At 38.6% G+C, this 21,505-nt stretch overlaps 1 protein-coding gene across 7 annotated transcripts in view; it reads left to right on the plus strand.

Moving 5' to 3' along the window:
• The window catches only part of ehbp1l1b (EH domain binding protein 1-like 1b), a 31,147-nt gene that overhangs the window by 8,239 nt on the left and 1,403 nt on the right, over positions 1-21,505 (plus strand). For 2 of the 7 annotated variants that reach the window (XM_052115758.1, XM_052115759.1), the window contains 17 exons: positions 4,839-4,898; positions 5,510-5,696; positions 6,162-6,758; positions 7,321-7,752; positions 8,002-8,433; positions 10,518-11,294; positions 12,480-13,757; positions 14,137-14,374; positions 14,655-14,827; positions 15,059-15,107; positions 15,223-15,795; positions 16,664-16,733; positions 16,875-16,924; positions 19,276-19,396; positions 19,526-19,625; positions 19,726-19,799; positions 20,116-20,230. In XM_052115758.1, coding sequence (XP_051971718.1) covers positions 4,839-4,898; positions 5,510-5,696; positions 6,162-6,758; positions 7,321-7,752; positions 8,002-8,433; positions 10,518-11,294; positions 12,480-13,757; positions 14,137-14,374; positions 14,655-14,827; positions 15,059-15,107; positions 15,223-15,795; positions 16,664-16,733; positions 16,875-16,924; positions 19,276-19,396; positions 19,526-19,625; positions 19,726-19,799; positions 20,116-20,230 — 5,326 coding nt within the window. Of the gene's footprint in view, positions 1-2,026; positions 2,180-3,491; positions 3,645-4,425; positions 4,690-4,838; positions 4,899-5,509; positions 5,697-6,161; positions 6,759-7,320; positions 7,753-8,001; positions 8,434-10,517; positions 11,295-12,479; positions 13,758-14,136; positions 14,375-14,654; positions 14,828-15,058; positions 15,108-15,222; positions 15,796-16,663; positions 16,734-16,874; positions 16,925-19,275; positions 19,397-19,525; positions 19,626-19,725; positions 19,800-20,115; positions 20,231-21,505 lie in introns of all 7 variants that reach the window. The other 5 variants (XM_052115754.1, XM_052115755.1, XM_052115757.1 and 2 more) reach the window with 5 other exon arrangements.

A 21,505-nucleotide genomic window follows, 5' to 3' on the forward strand; every position in this document is an offset into this window, starting at 1 on the left:
AACTAACAAAATTTTTAGCAAAACGCAACTGAAAACCGAAACAAAGGGATTTTCCATTGTTCCAGAGTGAAAACGTTATTTTTAAATGCTGATAAACAATAATAACCGGTTAATTTAGTTCTGATAATTTTTTTTTTTCTTCATGAAACTAATGGCCAAAGGGTTTATCACAGAAAATGTTTATGTTGCCCAAAAAAATTAAACATGTGCTTTGATCCTGAAGGAAAATGCTGCATCACACATTTCTTTGCCTAATTGCCCGTTGTGGATGTTACATTCTCTGAATGAAGACCCTTTTAACAACTGTGTATAGTTACTACATATACTGTATATGCACGGTTAATCCAATTACAAGGAAAACATTATTAAAGTTAAAAAGTCAGTTGTTTCCAAGTCTTCAATTAATTATTGTTAGATATGATGCATCAGAAGCAGATCTGTAAATATAATTATACTTAACTGTTAATTATCTGAAAAAAAATGAATTGCTTATTTTAGCTTATTTTTGTGAGGCATGTGGCTTATTTTGCTCTTGTTTTTCCAGACCAGGTTGTTTGTTTCTCTTGTGAGATCTGGCAACACTCCAACTGGTATTTCACCCACCCCATTAGCGCAGAGTACTGTGATTTTAAAAAGAACATTATTAACCATGCTTTTATTTTGTTCTAATCGGTAACTTTTTGGAAAGGAGGCTGCATAATTTCTGAACCGGAATGAAAAAAACAGTTTTCTCTTTTTAGTCCCTGGTGTTCACTGTAATCTGTAATGTGATTTAGCACATTTATTACATCTTTCATAATCTGGTGTAATGGATACAACATTTTGTTGCAACAGTTTTTTACATTTGTTAATTATTTTAATTTAGAAATGTCACTGTTTGAGCACTAGTTTGAGCAATTTTTGTTACCACTTTTGAAAATCACCAGTTGTAGTCAACGCATCATGCCATTGTTCATTTGCATAAAGTTTGCTCAACTTTGTTGCTTTGCCTTGTCACTGAAAATGACCTAATCTCATTGAAATGAATGACTTCTGGTCGATTCTGGTCGAAGCCCTTTTAAGAATATGGAAAACTAAGGCTGTGTCTCACTTGGAAGGCTGCGTCCTCCAGAGGTCGCATTAGTCGGCCGCACACGTCATCGAGGCTGTGTCATTTCAGAAAAGCTAGTAGGACACTTCGAATGCAGCCTTTGAATGTGATCTACTTTCAAAGAAATTCGGGGGATGCATGAGGTGTATTCTTCGTGGGCATTCACAACCCACAATTCTTTGCGTCAACGGAAATGTCCAAAAAAAAGAATGACGCAAATTTGCCCGTAAATTTGATGTTCAAACGCAAGGAATGTTAATTTCCAAGTTGAAGTACCTCAGTAGATGGGTGCAGAGTATATAATATGTATAATTATATTAATATATAATTAAAATAAAGTATTAGACTAAAAGTACACCTGTAAAATCTATTTTATTTTCTCTTTACATCATAACTCCTTCTAAAAGGAATTTGTCACCGTCTCACTCAAATCACTCGCGCTTGTTAAAGAGTGGCGTGTTGTCTTAGCAACCATGTTACGTTCCATTTCCATTTGTCCTACGAAGGCCGTCTCGTTTAAACGAGGCTTGTTTAAAGGAGGACGCTCGGTATACTGCAGCCTTCAAAGGACACGTCCTACCTAGCACGCAGCCTTCGAAACAAGACACAGCCCAAGTCACAATTTCAGTGAAGGATCTACTGTATGTCTGTAGTGCTTGGCAGTAAAATGTATGCGTATGATTACAATAGAAATCTGTTCCTTCGAGTGAAATTACACTTTTTTCTGTTGCTATGGCTACAATATATACAGATTTCCACAAAGCTAAAGTTGAAGTCCTTCTTTTATTGATGTAATTGCTTTTCTGATATAATCACATTCTAAACTATATTTACTGTGTAATGTGTGTCTTTTTATGCACTATTTTCTCTATAGTTTGCTTTTTATGTCTATGTTTAGCGATTTTTAATTTGTCTTTTATGTCTGATTGTGTTCAGCTCTTGTGTCTTTTCCAAGACGACTGTCAGGTTCTGAGGCCCCATTGGAGGGTCCAGTGACCTCTGACTATCCTCTGCTCAAACTGCCTCTGGCTTCTCCCTCTGCTCCCTTTTTCTCTCAACCTTCCTCTTCTTCCAATGTGGTACTTAAAGGTAGGACCTTGTGCTCTTGGTTCTTAAGAGTAAAAGCTTAATACTATTTCATACTGTAGTATGTGCAGCTCTTCTTATCAGTTTACATAACTGTCACAGTAACCTTTTCAGAACCTGCAAGATGTTTATCTTGTTTAAAAAAACTTTTTAAATTACAATAAATTGGATCAAAACATTGTGTTTAGTTTTTTTATTCAGTTCTGGCCTAATGAAGCTTTTCGACATTACAGATCTTTACATATCAAGTCTAATACAAATCCAAATAATAACAGCATTTACACAAGTTTTCATACACTTGCTTCTTAAAGGGTAACTAAACCCTAAACCAACTTTTTTTAGTTAATGATCTGTAAGCATGGGGCTTTATTAGTACTGGTCATTGATTCAAGTAATTTTTTTGACATTTGTGTATAAAGTGTTTTAATTCTACAATTTATGGTGTAAAAACGTCTGAGTGCTGCCCTCTTCAGGTTGAACGGTGGCTACTGCAGTTGAATTTTCCTATTGGCTGTTGCGGTACTTCGTGACGTAAGCGATGACAGCTGACGTAAGCAGGTTCCAGCTCACCACGCCAGATTCATGTACATGTCGTCTTGCGACCGTGTGAGGAATAATAATAACATAGAGTCTGACAGCAGCTGTCAATTAATCCGTCACTACGAGTCTCAGGTGCCCAGCTCAGCCCCGCCCCGCTCAGCCCCGCACTCGGTTCGTTCCCTCTATCACCGCCGGGGTCTGCCCACTTTTCCTGCATTTTCAAATATTTCTAGTGGGTGGAGTCAGACTCTGAGCAGGTGTTTAGTTACCCTTTAATAACATGTGTTGCCTCCTCAAGCATTAAAGACTGTTTGTTTGCAGCTTTTTGTAAAAAGTTACAATACTTGTGTAAATTAAGATGTTTTTATGGTGTAAATAAAGGTATTATTTTGTCTCAAACATATTTGCTTGTATATCTGTTATGGAGTTTCTTCAGGGCAGTTCTAAATAAAAGAAAACAATTTTTATTATCTTATTTCTAAGGTTTCATTGCTCTTTTTAAATTCTGGAAGGGGAATACTCATGAGAAAAAAGGGTACGTAAAATCTGGAGATTAACTGAAACTTTTAGCTAATTTATGGTAAATCTAGATTTCTTTTTTCTTATTTTTTTTTCACAGAACAGCCTGATTTGTTTCTAAATAAATCTTGATATTCTCAAGAAAATGGGGAAGTCAGATTCATTTTCTCTTGTTCTCTTGTTCATGCGTCTTTGACCAAACTTCCTTTTTCACATTGTGTGTGTCTTCTTTCTGTCTCTTCTATATCTGTCTCAGACACATTTGGAGCACCTTGCACCAATGTTTTTAAGCCCAAGACTTTTCCTGGTACTCGCCCTATGTCCCCAACTCCTGCCCCCCTCCTCGAACCCAAAACTTCTTCCCTATCGCTTTCTGACGCCATTAAGCATCCTTCTGGCACAGAGCCAGGTGCTGAGAAACCACCCTCAATATTGCACAACAGTAGAAGTTCCTTCTGCATTTTGTTCATTGTATTTAGAACATTATTCAGATTTATTTATCTGATTTAGTCAAACACAGAAAGTATAAATTACATTTTATTCATAAGGAAGGGTCCAAAAGTCTGAGACCACACTGAAAATCTTGGATTCAAAATATTATTTAAAACTGGAAATAAACAGAAATGTTTAGGTTTTTGAAAATTATAAAACAAAGGAACATTATGTGAAATGAAGAGGAACTTTTTAGTATTCTGCACTATTTCTAGGTCACTAATCAATTGTAAGCAAATTTGTGACATTGACTGTGTTAACGTCTTTCCAGTGATGCACGCGAGATAGATGTTGTTAACATTCTCAAATCATGCTGGGATGACACTGATTGTCAGGTTTTCCACAAACTTGTGCTGTCCAAGCCAGCTTAAGTGCTGTCATTAAATGTCATTCTGAAATTCATCTTTATTTTTTAAATGAACTTTTCAATCAAAATGTTATGCTGATAATAGAAATATTCTCATCAAATTTGAATGTATTAAATTACAAAAATGCACAATATAGTAAATTCAGTACATGAATCTGGGACTTTTTGACCATCTGTATCTATATCTATGTATAACTTTTTTTTTCATTTATATTTCCTTTGCCTGTTGATCAAGTTGCTAATCACTTGTTTTCTTCCATCTCATATATTCTAAAATTCTTTGCTTCTTTTTCTTTTCTTTCATTGTTTTTTTTCTTTCAATTACTCACAGTATCTGCAGAGCTAAACGAATGGAAGATGTCTGTTTCTACATCTCCTTACTTCTGTGCCTCTCTAAATGAACCTGTGAACCCTGTTCCTTTGCTAAGCAGTCCAGACCTTGAAGCACTGTGCGAAACCTCTTGCCCTTCTAAATCACTCATCTCTTCTACCTCAGTAATTCTCTTATCTACTACCCCTGCTCTTGCCCTGTCAACCACTGATGCCCTCACAGCTGCCCCGTGCAGTTCAACACAGCCCTCTCCAGCCCGGTCAGGTACTAAGCAACCAATGCTATTGTTTCCTTTGAAAAGAGACCAGCACCAAACCAGCATCACCCAATCAGCTTGAAAATGTAATTAGATAGATTGATTGTGTTGAGTGTGATAGAAATTCTTAATGTGTGCCATTTGCATTATTTTACAGAGATACCCAGGGAGCTCAACACACTAACAGAGGAGGATCAAACAAATCCATTTTTACAAGGTGAATATGCCTTTCAGGGTTGTAGATTCTGGGGAGGGGGGGGTAACCCCCTCAATAATCAAGACCTGCCAGTGCAAAAAATGTTTATACAAAAACAAACAATTAAACCTGTAGCCTACCCATAAGGAGGTAGGCTAGTACTGTAGCTAATGACACTCCAGCAATACAATAACTAGCTAGCTACTACATTGCAATTTAGTCCTCTCAACTTACGTTAATGTAAGACGTTAGCGAAAACACAATAGATCAAAACCCCTGAACGTGTCATAATAATGCATAATATTTTGATGATCCCTTAATGTAGTACATATATTGGTTGATGGTTGACAGGGTATTGACCTTTATATGTTAATGATGCAGTCCTGATATTATTACAGCATAAGAACAAATTACACTTACATTATTTCCCAATGTTTAGGGAATGATGATTCTTATAATGACTCGAACAGATATAGAAGTAGAGGGAAATTAAGCAATGGAACTGCAATTGTTACAAAGTGTAATACACCCCCCAATAAAAAAGTTTACAATTGAAACCGGATTAGTGTAGACTATTTAGTTTAGATTTAGTTATTTATTTTGTATTATTATTCAAATTCTATGTTTCTTAGATTTACTTGCTGAGAAGCAGTCTCAGGTTAATCTGAAGAGTTCTGAGCCCAGACAAGAGCAGCCTCACTCGTCTCAGATCGCCGGCAGCATTAGCATTGCTAATCAACAATCTCCTCCTTCGCGTCTTCAAAATGAGACCAACAGTGCTCAAGACAAAGCGACCAGGCCTGCCGCAGCTGTCGAAAGGTGAGCTATTGCTGATGAGAGTGCAATTCACTGTCCCCAGTTTTCATTTTAAATGTCAGCTCTGCTATTTCAAATAGTTTATTTTGCCATCGTATCAATATTAATAGACATAAAATGTTTTATGGATATGCTTTATAAAATACCAAGTCTTGGACAACTGCTGGCTAGAAAGTATGTTTTAGCATTCCTATAACATTCTTAACAACATTGCAGTCTTTAACAGGGGAAAATGCATGACCATGACATTTGCCTACACAATCTGTCAAATGTTTAGACTCACCATTTCTTTTCCCTCACCATTGCAATCCTACATCTATCACATTTGTCCTATTATCTTGTCACTAACATCGCCATGTCACAATCAGAGTGTTCTCTATAGAAAAACTGCAACAAATCAAACCAAATACCACCATTATTAGTGGCCTCTCGACCCATGTTTTACTACCTAATATCTCTATCCTCCAGTCTTGGGCCATCAGTTGACACATCTGGAGGATGGCCTTTGGAAGCTTATGAGGATTTGGCCATTGGGACTGTACATTCCCCATACTCATTCTCTGTTCCAACAACAATACATGCCTCTTCAGTGACTTCGAAATTCACTCATAGAGAGGAACTTCCAAAGAAGAATCTGCCAGTATTTATTGCAGAGAAACCACCACTGGCTGAGGAAGAGCCTGATTTTAAATTGGAGGATTTTGATACAGTGATTATAACCTCTGAGCCCATTGAAGGTCTTGGTGGCAAACGTCCTGAGAAAGCCCCGCTAGTTTCAGAAAATGTCCTGCTCACTAATGCAGAACCTGAGAAAATTTACTTTAAACACTCTGTCCAGTCCGGCCTGGGTCAAACCTTATCAATGACTCGTGATAACTTACTAACGCAACCAGAGGTATCAGCAGAGGAATTTGTGTCAAAAGGGCAACCAACAGAGCAGAATGCGAAGAGTGTTCTGCTTTGCGCAAACCTCAACAGGTCAGATGAGGACAGAATGATCAAAAAAATGGCCATGAACCAGTCTCAAAAGTTCAATCTTGTAAAGTCTCTAACTGTCAAGGAAAGGTGAGTGTGTGGCTGACATGAAATTATTACACTGCCAAGTTGTGACAAACTTAAACTGTCCTCTTTCTGTGTGGCCATTTCACTTACCTCCCTTAGTATACCCATATCTATCTTCCAGAGAAGTTCATTTGAATAATTGGGCACATAAAACTTTCTTTAGAGCCATGAACAGCAGTTATTTAATAGATAAAACTTTAAATATGATGACCTCAGAATGAGCACAGTGTTTTATTTTCTTAAAACCGATGGTCATAAACATTCAAAGATAGGTTTGTTATTTGTGACCTTCCCTAATATGGGAATGCTTACACTTATAACAAGAAAAAGCATAACCCCTAATAAATTGTTACAGTTCTCAAAATACCAGACTTAATATATTATGTCATTCTGCTTCTCAACTTATTTTTCTTGTTTGGAAAATAAGACAAAAATACTCTGTTTTTTTCTCTGTGTGCTTTTTCTCGGTGTGCTTTCTCTACATTGTCCACTTTTATCTAGATTTCTCACTCTCTGTAACCTGTTTCTTCCTATCTCATTCTTTTCTTCCCTTTTATACTCTCAGTCAAAATGAAAATGAAAAGGCCTTCTCTCAGGATTTCCCACCACCAGCTGAAAGGCCTTGCGTGGAAAATATGGAAGATGTTTACCCCCAGATTTCAGATTTATCTAAGCAGCTTCCTCCCATTCATGCCCAATCCCCAGAGTCCAAAGTCCTTAAAAGTGCCTCAGAACAAACTCTACCAGTCAGAGAACTAGCCAACTCAGAGCAGATTGTAAAGGAATCAGACAATACAGAATTAACCCAGAAAGGTGTTGAAACTGACTCACTTCTCCAAGCTGAGGTTCCAATCTGGAGTGCTCTGGAAGACAATGTAAAAGATCTGAAAGAGGATCAAGCCAGAGATGAGGAAATAAATATGCACAAAACAACTCACAAGATGCCAGAAGCAGAGAATAAAGCTGAAGTGTCCTCAAAAAAGGCTTTAGAATCAGGGTAAGTATGGTGAGAGAATGAGACATTCTGACAGTGCCAAAGGAGGTCCCGGCCTTGTACGCTTGTGTTCTTGTCACACCTTGAAATCGAAATTGAAGCTTAGGATAATTTAGATATAAACTTGTTACCAATATTGGCTTCATATTTATGTACATAAGAGCTCATTAATGCATGGATGATCAATGCAAAAACATGGTAGGTAAAACACTGCAGAAAAGCACCATTATGGCATTTTTCTTTGCCTCACAGTGAAGACAAAGCTGATAACCGAATCGAAAATGCTGAAAATCCCAGTTTAATTGAACCAGTGTCCCATGAGCTAAGACCTTCAATTGTCTTTAAAACACAACCAGCTGAAACTATTAAGGAGGAAAAGACAAAAGAGGTTCATGTAAAAGTCAGTAAACCAGTCCATTTGAAGCCTCCGTTGCCTGAGATCTCACCTGCTGTTGCTGTGAAGGAAAAGGCCAACAGGACTTCACTGCTTATGGAGGAACTTTGCCCTTTGAATCCCAGCCTGTCTCTGAATGTTAAGTCTGAAGGAAAGGAATCAAAGAAAAAGGTCACATTTGAAGCAGAGACTCTCTTATGGGCCACGGTAGAGGAGAAAGCAATAGAGAAAGAGGATGAGGGTGTTAGCACTGGCAGCTTGATGCCAGAGAAAGAGGTTCTGGATAAGGGGTAAGTGGATGAGGTTTGCTAACCTCATTGCATGGAGTGCTGTTTGTGGACTAATTGGGCTTGGTTTTGTCCATAACTATACTTTTAATATACTGTATTAGTATTAAAATGGACAGATAATTGACCAAAAAGACGATTTCTCGAAAGCACATCTACTGTATATTAGAGCTTGTAAAAGTAACATTTTGCTTTACTTCCTGGGGGTTGAAAATGTTAGAGAGAGAAACCTCAAAGAATATTCGTGTTACTTTCACTTTTTGGTGCATGGCAGCCGGACAGAAAACATCAGACACCAAACAGGAAGAGCCAGAGGACTTAATCCACACAGAGCTTTTAGTTCCCACAACTGGGAAAGAGAAGACCACTAAAGAGGTCGATTCAGATGATGAGAAGATGCATACAGACAGTGAGACTACTTGGACCACTCAGGCTGGACATAAAGTAGAAAATAGTGAGCTAAGCCGAGCTCTTGCTGCTTTTGAGACTGAAGGTGTCTGCTCAGGGAATGGGTCTGAATTTGGGCTTGAGATTAAAGGGGTCATGACATGGTTTTTTTTATTGTATTATTATGTTCCCTTAGGTGCAATTATAGTATTAATATATTTTTTTTTAAGAAAAACTTTTAAAATCTAGTGATTTATGACCTTTTCCCACCCTGTTTCTCATCCTCTGATTCAAACAGTCTGTTTTGGGGGCGTTTTCCATTTAAGACTTCAGTGTTAACGCCCACTGTTATGATTGGCTAACGCCAGTGCCTATGTATCAATTATTGACGCTCCCAGCCAGAACAATATGCAAGTAAACTAAGTAAAAACACTGTGATTATTCATAATGAATGAAATTGCGCTTTAAAAAGTAGTTTAAAGTTTAAAATAGATTACTTACAGTTTGCGTCGTCGTTGTTCCCAGAATAGTCGGCATGGACTTATCTTTGAGCAACAGTTTTCTGGCAAAGCCAGCATCATATTGAGATTTGTTCTCAAAACAGTCATCCTTAAAATGTACAGAACAAACGCTTAAGTTAACACTGCCGTGACTGGGACGTCCGCAAAAAATAAACTGCATCCATTTTTCCCTGACGCCTGGATCTTTCGGCAGCTTATTCAGAGGTTTTGTTTGACCACAGCCAGGAACAGCACATCTGTGTGGCATCGTAATTTTCCTGTGCACAAGTAGTCTCTGTCAGAGCTTGCTGTCCATCGACTGAACACTTGTGAGGCGCACGGCGATACTGAAATGAGCGTAGTTGTCTTGCGCTTAAAGCGTAGTTATCTTGTGCTGGAGGCGGTCATATGCAAACGCTGGTACGTCACTTCTAACCGACACGTCACTTCTAACCATGAATCCAGAACGAGCTGTATTTTGAGCTTGATTAAATAAATGATTCGTTTAGAATGGGGAGGACGTCTTAAAATATTAAACTTGCAGGACGTTTTAATGATACAAAGACCTCTTATATACCAAAAGATCAAGGCAAATTTGGTTTCTCATGTCATGACCCCTTTAATATTGGAACAGACAGGAGTTTAGATACATCCTTAGAAAAACAAGACTCTGTTTCTGAACAGGAAGAGGTGTCCATAGGCTTCATAAGGGGGATTTTTGGTGTTCTGTACAAAGGGTAAGTGTGGGTTGGCATTGAGACTTGCACTGATTCTTTTGCCTTGGTTCCTGCATGGCTGTAATTTAGTTTCACTGATATACTTAGAGGTTGTCATGAGGTGTTATGATGATTTGCAAGGAAGCTTTGCATCCAGAGTTAAAAGAATGTTCTGGGATCAAGACTCAAGCTCAATTGACAGTATTTGTGTCATAATGTTGATTACCACAAAGAAATGGTTGACTCATTTCTCGTTTATTTTAAACATTTGTGCTGATGATTAAGCTTAACTTGTATCGAACCTGGAACATTTAATTTCTAGTTAAACTTGTAACAACTTATTCTTGATGTGATAAGAATCATAGTTTTTGAAAAAGCTTGCTTTTTTTATTAATTCTGTCTGGAAATGGTCCCTTTTTGTGAACTGAAATATTTGTTTCTTGTTATGAGGTAATTATGTCATTTAAATGTCCTAATCTTTTAGTTATGAGACCATGGCCTCTATACTGCAGCAGCCAAGTCCTGCAAAAATACAAGATGAAGCAATATTGGACAATCAAGATGAAACCATGGTTAAAATTCTTCCTTCTGAGCCTTTTAGTGATACAAAAATTGAGCATCCTACCGACTATGAGCCCAAAGAAGACATTATAAAAGATTTGTTACCAATACAGGGAATCAGTGAATTACAGATAGATATTCTGACCTCCTCTGAGCCTCTTAATATGAGTCTGGTGGATTGCCTGAAGCTGGCTGCTAGAGAAGCTCAAAGCAGAGGATCCATGAATTTTGAGTCCCAGGCCGAAGGAATAACTTCCAAAGAGAAAATAGCAATTGAGCCCTTGCAAATTCCAATACCATTAATACATGACAAAAGTGTGAAGACTGGAGCATGTATAGCTAGCAAGATTGTGGTATCAAATGTGGAAAAATATGAAGAGCCATGCTTACCTTTGGAAACCACACGAGAAGGCATAATTTCTAAAGAAGATGTTCAAGACCTTAGCAATGTGGAAACAGATCTTCTGCTGAACGAGGTAGACTTTGTGGAAATAAGAATAGACGAAAGCCCAGAGGGGAACAGACATGAAGAACTTCTGCCTGCTAAAACCGTCAGAGCCCAAATGACTTCTGGCAAGACAAAAGCAGCAGATTTAAAGCCCTTGGCAGAGTTGGAGGGTTCACAGGAGGAGCTGGAATTTGAACTAGGTCAGGAAGACTTAGGGACAGTGTGGCTTGCTGAGCTATATATGGATGGAGGGTAAGTGCATGGGCATTACCTCTGTCTGCACTGCCTCCCATTTTTATGAGTCTCCTTAACTGAACAGCACGATTTTGGCAATGCTTTGCCTTGCTCACAGTCGAGTGTTCTGGTTGTTGTATTTGGTTGTTGGTTTTACGTAAATACCTCTGATTGGGAATGGTGATGTCTTGTGTTTGACATCAAGCAATGCATATATTATGCATTAAAATAGTGTTTGTGTGAAAACTCTGTGCCCATAATTCAATGTACCTGTACTGTGTCTTGATGCCAATAAATCTTATAGGAGATGGATTGGGATATTGTATGAGCATGAATCATGGCCTATGGTGGTGGTTTGTTTTGATATAGCCTCTCTGTTGTTGATGTTTTTTTGTTTAAGTGACTAAACCTTTTTGAAGTTTGCTTGTCCATTCTGCAAGCTTGCAAAAATTTGTATTAGAAAATATTGTTACACAGTGACTTTGGGCTAACTGTGCTGATTGTAGCTGTTTGCTGGAATCGATTGTGTCCTCTAATGTGTTTGGTACAGGGCGCCTTATAATACAGGGAGGGAATTCATTTTCTCATATAGCTTTGTCTTCCCTTGCAGTAGTTTGCATTCCCTCACAAAAGTTTTGTGTTTCCTCACAAAAAGTTTTGCATTCCCTTTGATTTATTTTGGGTTCCCTTGCAATAGCTTTATCCATCCCTTACGAGAACTGACCATGGTTTGACTACAGTAACCATTGCTGAACCATGGTATTTGTTGTAAAACCATAGTAATAATACAGGAAAACCAAAACTACCATTATAAAAATAATTCTGCCAAAAAACATGGTTAATATAGTTTTACTATAGTAATACATTTGTTGCCCTGTGGTAGCCTACATGTACCATAGATTTGAAAACCTGTTCTGTTTTTTTAGGTTATCCATTTTTTTTTTTTTTCAAATAGAATAGTTTAACTATGCTATTGCAAGGGAACACAAAATAATTGGGATGGAATGCATAACTTTATGTTAAGGGAACGCAAAATAATTTCAGAAAATAAATTCTCTCCCTGCCCTCAAAGAGGCTCCATAGTTTGGCAATTTTTTCGGATTTATTTGTATTTCTACTGGAAAAAAAAACCAACAACTTTTGCACGTTATAAGAACTGGTAAGAGGTGCAATATTTTGAAACCATTTTCTGGTGTCCCACAGACCCAAGGAATCCTCAATATCCCCAACATCACAAACAACATTATTCACGTCCATACAGACACTGGAATCCCCTCAGCCTGCCTGTCCACTAAAACCTGTGAATATAAACCCTGTGTCTATATTACAAGACACCACATCAATGATAATAATTTCCCAGACTGCTAGCAAAGACGAGAGTGTGCAGTTACCTTCTCCAGTGCCTCTAAAGGAAGTCGGCCTAGATGTCACAAATCAAGTCCCAAATTCTGCAGCTGTGAAAAGACATGTAGTTCCTCCACAATGCATTGAAAAGGGAACTACTCCTCATGTAACTACAGAGACAGCAGATATAGAGACTCATGAGAAATTCAAGGATGTTGCCAAAGAGCCGAGGAAGAAGGAATCTGCTCCACTAGAGGGTGCTGGTAATGACAAAATGTGCTTCAGTAACACTTCAAAACTTGAGATGGATAAACAGAGCTCCTTAGTGATCACCACAGCAACAGTTCCTTCAAAAACCGTTCATTTACCAGCCACAGTGAGACCGAAAGATATAAATCTTGATGAGAATGTTGTTTCTGGAAAGGACATTTCTCCAAGAAGCTCAGTGTTGGCTTGGCCTCTTCCTTCTCCTAAACTTGATAGACACGATGAGGTCTCAAATGGTACAGAGCCCTCAAAAGACACAGAAAGTTCTTGTCGAAAAAATGACAATGTCTCTGAGGAGAGCATTCAGCTAGCAAAGATTCGTCAAATAGCAGAAGAGGAGATGCTGCAGCCTCCAGCACCTGTTCCATGCACTAAGAAACGTTTGATCCCTTGCAAGTCTGACTTTGAACTTTCTCCACCTCCCCCCCTTCAAATAAAGGTCAGCACTACATCCCCCAAGAAAGATGGGGAGATATTGCCAAATGTAGATCAGAGCATCCGTATTAAAACAGAAAGTACAAATACACTTGGAACTTCATTATCAGCGATCTCCCCTGAGCAGATCATTCAAACATGCAATGTAAAGATTGATATCAGTCAGTCTCAGAGTTCCTCAATGCTACTGGAAAGCTCTAGCACATCACATCTTAAGTCCGATGATAACCAAAGAGAGGTTAAAGATGCTGTTTTAGAAAATGTCGACTCAAATGAGCAAGAAAAAATCATCCTGTTGGAACGTCTGGCAGCTGAAAAGGAGTGCCAAGGGTCACCAGCTGAAAGTGAGGATAAGGAAGAGTCAGATTTAAGTCTTGATAGAAGTAAAGAGGCTCAAATAGAACAAGAGAGAACATCTCCGGTGCCAGATGAATTGTAAGTTTGAGTGGAGTGTAAACACTAATATTCAGCCTTGTATTATTGTCCTGTATTGTGTGAATAAAAGTCTTGAATTAAATACACACCTTTAAAGGTTGACGACTACATTTTTTTCACTGTGTGTACAATTTATGTATATATTTGCATGACTTTGCAGTAACCTCAAAACCTTTACATCAAAAACACCAAACAATTTGTAAGCATATACAGTGAGATCATACCTCCAACATACCAATCAATGTTTTGTTGAGCATCATTTGAACTCAGACTGGAGAATTTGTTTCAAAGCAGAGAAGAGCAAATCATATTCACAAGGAATGGTATTTATATAATGTCAGGACACTTGACACAATTATGACTTGTGTAATTTTTACAGGTCTGGTGTACCTCAGGAAAGGGTGTCCAACAATGTCACCCCACAAACTAAAGGGAGCACGAATCCATCTAAGAGCCCAGGCATTATGCAGGTTAATGGCCAGACCACAGACGCATCTCAAGTGATTGTGCCTCCAGTGCGCATTAAAAAGAAGGTAATTCCACCGCCAATGGACCTCGCATTAGGAATAACACTTGACGAGTCAACTAGAGATGGTTCAGCAGTGTCAGCATGGGATGTGAGTCATATTTGTCTTCTATATAATTTGCATATGTCAGAGCTATGGCCTTGTGGTCAGTGTGGGTCAACATATTGTGCAGTGCTGCTTGTGTGGGAGACCCAGGTTTTAGTCTGGTTCTTAAAATTGATAATAAAATTTTTAAATTAATAATAAAAAAATACATATTATGCTTATACTGTATGCCTGTTAAAATGTAACAAGGAGCAATGGATACAGATTGTGTAGTACAGTTTCTAACGGGCATTAACCTGTTTTTCTTCCATTTCTCACCACACAGTTTGCCAGTCCACTGGCCAGTCCTGGTTTGGTGATGTCCAGTCAGTCCTTGCTGGAATGGTGTCAAGAGATCACTAAGAACTATAAGGGGATAAAAGTCACAAACTTCAACACCTCCTGGCGTAACGGCCTGGCATTCTGTGCTATCTTGCATCACTTCCATCCTGAAAAAATGTGAGTTTGTGTGATTTGAAATGTGATTTGATTCATGTCTGTTTTGTAAACAGCAGAAACAGCTCAATGCAAATAGATTCTCTCTGATTCAGTATGATTCATTTTATGTGCACCATCCCAAATGACATCTTTTGTACTGTAATTACTTTAATTATAATCTCAAAATACAAACTGGTACACACTGCTCATTTTACAATGTAGTAAATGACTGACCCATCTGTCGTTTTCCAGTGACTTTGATGCATTGGAGCCTCACAATATAAAGCTAAACAACAAAACAGTAAGTTTGATTCAAGCTGATCAAACACAATGCTGATGCTCTGTTTTATAACCATGAACGTAAATCAAGACTCATCTTTTCTTTGTGCTCTCTGCGTCTTTCACTGCTTGTGTAGGCTTTTGATGGTTTTGCATCATTGGGAATCTCTCGTCTATTGGAGCCTTCAGACATGGTGCTCCTCTCTGTACCAGATCGATTGATTGTCATGACGTACCTGTGCCAAATCCGTGCACACTTCACTGGACAGGAACTGAGCGTGTTACAAATTGAACAGAACAACAGTCAAACCAGCTACAGGGTGGCTGAGCCCAACCAGGGGCCGGATGTAAATGCAGCAGCAAAGTTCTGTGCGGAGAGGCTACATGTTGGAGCTTTGTCAGGGGACAGTAACAGCAAGAAATTACTGGGAGAGGAGGGATCTGACACTGTGGCTAAGCCTAACGGAGAACTTGTTCCTCCACCTCGGATTAAACGTGCAGGTAAGGTGGATGAGAAGGATTGTAAGGAGACAGCAGTCAAAGGAACAGAGGGAGGTGCACAGACTCCGGTGGCTCCACAACGGCCGAATGCAGCGGCATCCAGATCAGCATTAGGGCACCTACGAGATGTGGATCTGGTGAAAAAACAACGCTCGCGGCTAAAGAGTGAATCCATTGATGAGCCTGATTCAAAAGAGCAGGCAAAGGCGGTATGAAACATCAGACTGTCACATCTTTTTGTTGCTTTACATGAGCATTTTTCCATTTTATTTATTTTCATGTATCTTAAAGGGATAGTTCACCCAAAATGAAAATTATCTCATCATTTACTCACCCTCATGTAGTTTCAAACCATTTGACTTTCTTCTCTTTCTTGGAACACATAAGCAGATGTTAGGCAGCATGATAGCCTCAGTCACCGTTCACTTCCACTGCATCTTTTTTACATACCATGAAACTGAATGTCTGAGGCTGTCTGTCCCTATTATTCCGTCTCTTTTTGTGTTCTACAGAAGCAAGAAATTCATACAGTTTGGGAACAACATATTAAAAAGAATAAATTCTTAGGGGGCCTTGGTAGCTCAGCGAGTATTGACGCTGACTAACAACCCTGGAGTCGCAAGTTTGAATCTAGGGCATGCTGAGTGACTCCAGCCAGGTCTCCTAAGCAACCAAATTGGCCCGGTTGCTAGGGAGAGTAGAGTCACATGGGGTAACCTCCTCATGTTCGCTATAATGTGGTTCTCGCTCTCGGTGAGGCATGTGATGAGTTGTGTGTGGATGCCACGGAGAATAGCGTGAAGACTCCACACATGCTATGTCTCTGCGTTAATGCGCTCAATGCTGAAGCAACTGAGATTCGTCCTCCGCCACCCGGATTGAGACGAGTCACTACACCACCACGAGGATTAGAGCGCATTGGGAATAGGGCATTCCAAATTGTGGAAAAAAGGAGAGAAAATACAAAAAAAGAAGAAAAAAAAGAGTAAATTATGACAGAATAAAAAATTTTAATTAAATGAACTATTCCTTTAAAAATGTGATCGATCTTTCATGTCCCATGTTATCCACTAACAGACAGGTAAAGGTGAGCCTGCAGTTGAAGGAACAAATGGCTCAACAGTTGCCAGAGAGAGTGATGAAACTGGTAACCTTAAAATATATTTATTATATCTACAAATTTTCAATTGCTTGACCTTATGCAACTTATTTTGTCTTAACCAGGAAAATAATTATATTTTACACTTGCCTCATTTGTCATTTTCACCCTTGTTATGTATGTTTGCAGAACCTCACGAGACAAACCAAGACGTTAAAGCAGCAGAGAATAAAACAATGGTCAGTATGCCTTCATGATATATGGCAATTAGAACTTTTGAATAACACTGTTTCATCTCACAAAAGTGTCATTTTTGGAATCTTAAAATCTCTGGCCTTAAAACATAAAACTGAGGGTCTGGGTAGTTCAGCGAGTATTGATGCTGACTACCACCCTTTGAGTCACGAGTTCAAATCCAGGGTGTGCTGAGTGACTCCAGCCAGGTGCTGCCGCAAATCCTTTGCGGCAGTAACTTTTCGAAACCTCTGAAGATTGACCGTGCCCATCGTACGGGTCCGACTGGGAAGGCACAATCCTGTCCTTGGACTATGGTGGCCAGATTGCATCACTATCCGGATAGAGCAGATTCTGCGTCTTGCACGGCTGTCTTCGCCTTTGATGTGCAACGGAGCGCGCATTCTTATTTTTCCGGACTTCACCTCTGAGGTCCTGAAGCAACGTCAGGCTTTCAACGCCATGAGGAAAAAACTCAATGAGGCAAATGTTCGACATGGGTTGCTCTTCCCTGCTCGCCTTATCATGACTCAACTCATCCAAACATGTGTTTGACTCTGCTGAGAAGGCTTAAGTCTTTGTTGACTGGGAACAGCTCGGCGCAGTCTGTATAATAGAACAGAATCCTTTATTTTGGTCACACACAGTTTGTTGCATATACACAGTTAAATGTATTAGTTTTCACATATCCCAGCTAAGCTGGGGTCAGAGTGCAGGGAGGAACAGATAGGGTTAAGGGCCCCACAGTGGCATCTTGGTGGCGCTGGAGCTTGAACCCCCGACCTTCTGGTCAGTAACCCTGAGCCTCAACCGCTGAGCCACCACTGCCCCTATAACTATGTCGTTTTAGCAGTCAAAGTCTGGGCAAGGCTTTACGGCTTTTACACTTTTGGTATTTTACCATCTGCTGGACTATAGCCTATATTTAAATGATCCGACCAGGTCAGTTTGCTCTTCATGCTTGTCAATCTTTATTTAGGTAAGAGCTCAATGTGTGACACAGTGCATTTTCACTGTTTATGTTTGATATTTTTTGATTTTGCTTTATCGGCCGCATTAACGCAATTAAAATGGTGATCCTTCCGGATTTTTTTAATCTTTTTTTTAAACCAAAATGTTTTCCTTCCCAAATAATTTTTCAGATCTCTTGATTCCATTATTATGCCTTTCATTTGGGGTTTTAAATTGGCTTGTATATCCAAAATTCATGTGTTCAAACCCAAACATATGGGGGGTTTGGGTCTGCCCAACTTTCGTCATTATTACTGGGCAGCGAACTGCAGAATATTAATGTATTGGCAGGCTTCTTTTCCAGGCATTGTTGAAGCAGATACCCCCTCTTGGCTAGCAATAGAACAAAGTGCTATTAACTCGTCTCTTTCTGCTTTGCTTTTTTCAGCACCTTTGCCTAGCAAAGAGGTCCCCAAAAATAATTTAATCCTTAATAACTCGATCAAAATATGGTACCAGATCAGAAAGGTAATTAAGTTACCAAGTTCTTACCTATTTACTCCTATCTGTTACAATCATGCATTTAAACCCTCACTTACTGATACAGTTTTAGGGAATGACAAGGTAAGGGAATTCGCAGTATGAAAGATTTATATATTAATAATGCTTTTGCCTCCTTTGCTCAACTCAGTGAGAGATTCAACCTTCCCTCTTCAAGGGAAGGAACTATGCTCGTATAAATATTACACACTTTGAAGTTTTGCCTTTAGAATGCAAAATATTGGATTTATTTTCTAATTTTCCTAATGCTAGGGGCCTAACATGCTTATTTGTAAATGCTTTTAAAGATAATATAGACTTTTCTTCCCTTCACTTGAAAATTGCTTTGGAGGAAGATATAGGGATTCAGGTTTCTGAGACTGATTGGGACAAATGTCTTCTATCTGTTTATTCATGTTTCATTAATTCAAGACACCAACTTATTCAGTATAAAGTATTACATAGACTGTACTATTCTAAAATAAAGCTTAACAAATGCTATCCTTCTGTTTCCCCTATATGTGATAAGTGTAATGTTGCTGAGGGTACCCTGGCACACCTTTTTTTTATTTTGCATATTGCACAGATTTCTGTTATATGAAGGGTCTCTTTGTCATGTTATTGTCTGTTTATGTTTGACAAACCACAATTAAATCAAGCCTGTCCTTTCCTTTGTTGTCTTTGTTTTGTGTATTCTCGTTGTGTGCCATTGTTTGTTTGTCGTTGTCTTATAAATGTTTGTCTTGTTATCCATCACTCTCTCTTTTACGCTGTGTCCATCACTCTCTTTCTTTATTTGTTTCTTTTTCTCTATTGCTCTCTTGTCTGGTTTGATGTATGTCTCCCTGTGGTACTTCCTGGCCAGTGTCTTCAGGACACCAATCAGTATGTTCTGAGTGAACTTCAGGCGCTGGAATCAGAACAGAAACACGTAGACAGTAGAGCTGCCATCGTGGAGAAGAGACTCAGAAGACTCATGGAGACAGGTAAGAAGATAATCATAACTGCTTAATCACAAAATGACTCTTTCATGAGGGAGAGTGTCAGTAGAAATCACAGTGTTCTTATGGTGTTCTGAGACTCACCTGAAGCACATCATATTATCTGTTTAACAGGAAGTTATAAAGATGAAGAAGAGAAGCTGATTCAGGAGTGGTTCACACTGGTCAACAAGAAAAATGCTTTGATCAGGAGACAAGACCATCTGGAACTGCTGTATGTCCTGCTAATCTTAAATTCCACAATGAAGTATTACTGCACCAGTACATGGTGTCATGAGCAATAACAATAAGGATTAATTATATTGTCCTTGCAGGCAAGAAGAGCAAGATTTAGAAAGAAGGTTTGAGCTTTTAAATCGCGAGCTCAGAGCCATGATGGCCATTGAAGGTTTGTCCATTTTTTCTGTACTATACTCTCTACAAAATATACTGTTGGTTCCAAAAAGGGGTTGCTGCAGAGATGCCATAAAAGAACCATGTTTGGTTCCACAAAGTACCATTTTAAAGAAACTTTTTACTGTCTAAAGAACCTTTTTCCACTACAAAGAACGTTTTGGAATGGGAAGGTTTCATGGACATTAAAAGTTCTACATGGAACCATTCATGTTGATAAAGAACTTTTATTTTTAAGCATGTATAACAGTCAGTATTCTATTTCTATAGTTGTGACCATGCCATCATATCCATTATGTTTAATCCATTAGACTGGCAGAAGACTCAAGCCCAGCAGCACAGAGAACAGCTACTGCTACAGGAATTGGTGTCTCTGGTCAACAAGCGTGATGAGTTGGTACGAGACATGGATGCAAAAGAGAGAGGGTAAGTCTTGTTACATAGATTCTTAGCAGTGTTGGTGCATTTGCAATGTGTAAATAGTATAAATAAGTTTCCCATGTATATATAAACAAGAGCTGTCAAATTACTTTACTTTAACCTTTATTTAAACTTTATTTGTCCCACAAGGGGCAATTTGTTCTGCAGCAATTATATGCATACATACATACATACAGTGACATACAATAGTGACAATAGCTATTCAGAATTTAAGGGACATAAAACATATGAAAGTAATATGAATAAGGATCCCATAACACCATAGGACTTATTCATGAAACTACATATTCCTGGTAGAGTTAAGCAACGAAATTGCAGAGGGAAAAAATGTAAATTAGATATTTTTGTCCTTGCTAGAGGAACTCTGTACCAAGTTCCCGAAGGCAAACCTTGAAACGCTTGATGGAGAGGATGGGCATGATCAGACACAATGGAATTTGCTTTCCTTAAAACCTGTGTATTAAATAAATCCGACAAACTAGTCAATTTTACACCAATAATTTTGCTACAGGTGCAAACTATTCTTACTAGTGCATTTCTTTGTTTCCCCTTTAGTAAGGCAAGCCAACAGATCAACGAAAATGTAAGGACAGATTCAATGTAGGCCTTATAAAATAGGGTCATCAATGTCCTATCAACTTGAAACTTGAACAATTTTCTAAAGCAAAAGAGACATTGTTGACTTATTTTACACAGATTGTCTGTATTCCTCTCAAAGGTCAACTTATTATAAGTTTTGGTACCTAAGTACGTATAGCTTTCAACTACTTCAATCTGTAAACAATCAATTTCAATATTTGTGATGGCTGAACGTTTTTGCCTAAGGACAGATACATCACATTAGTTTAAGAGACTTTTAACTCTAAAAAAGCATATTGACACCATTTTAAAAAATATTCCACAACAGGGCCGTGTTTCTTGTCTTCTTCCCCAACGGACTCACTATTACTGTGTCATTGCATTAATAATGCATTAATTCGGTGTGATTACTTATATAAAAATAATGTTTAAAATAAGAAAATACAATTGACTGCGTAACATTCTAAGCAATATTCCTACAATCAGAGCAATTCAAGCTTGAAGTACCAACTGTTTTCAGCAGGGGGCAGTGAGCGAAATGCCAGCTGGATAAGCAATGGCCAGCTGTAAAGACAACAAACTACACTCAGACTTGTTTTACGTTTACGTCAGCACAAGATGGATACAGCTTGACAGAAAGCAATTCTGAATGATGGGATCAAATTAAAATTCCATTTAACT

Source organism: Xyrauchen texanus, chromosome 43, assembly GCF_025860055.1.
Source record: "Xyrauchen texanus isolate HMW12.3.18 chromosome 43, RBS_HiC_50CHRs, whole genome shotgun sequence".
In the NCBI taxonomy this organism is placed as follows: domain Eukaryota; kingdom Metazoa; phylum Chordata; class Actinopteri; order Cypriniformes; family Catostomidae; genus Xyrauchen; species Xyrauchen texanus.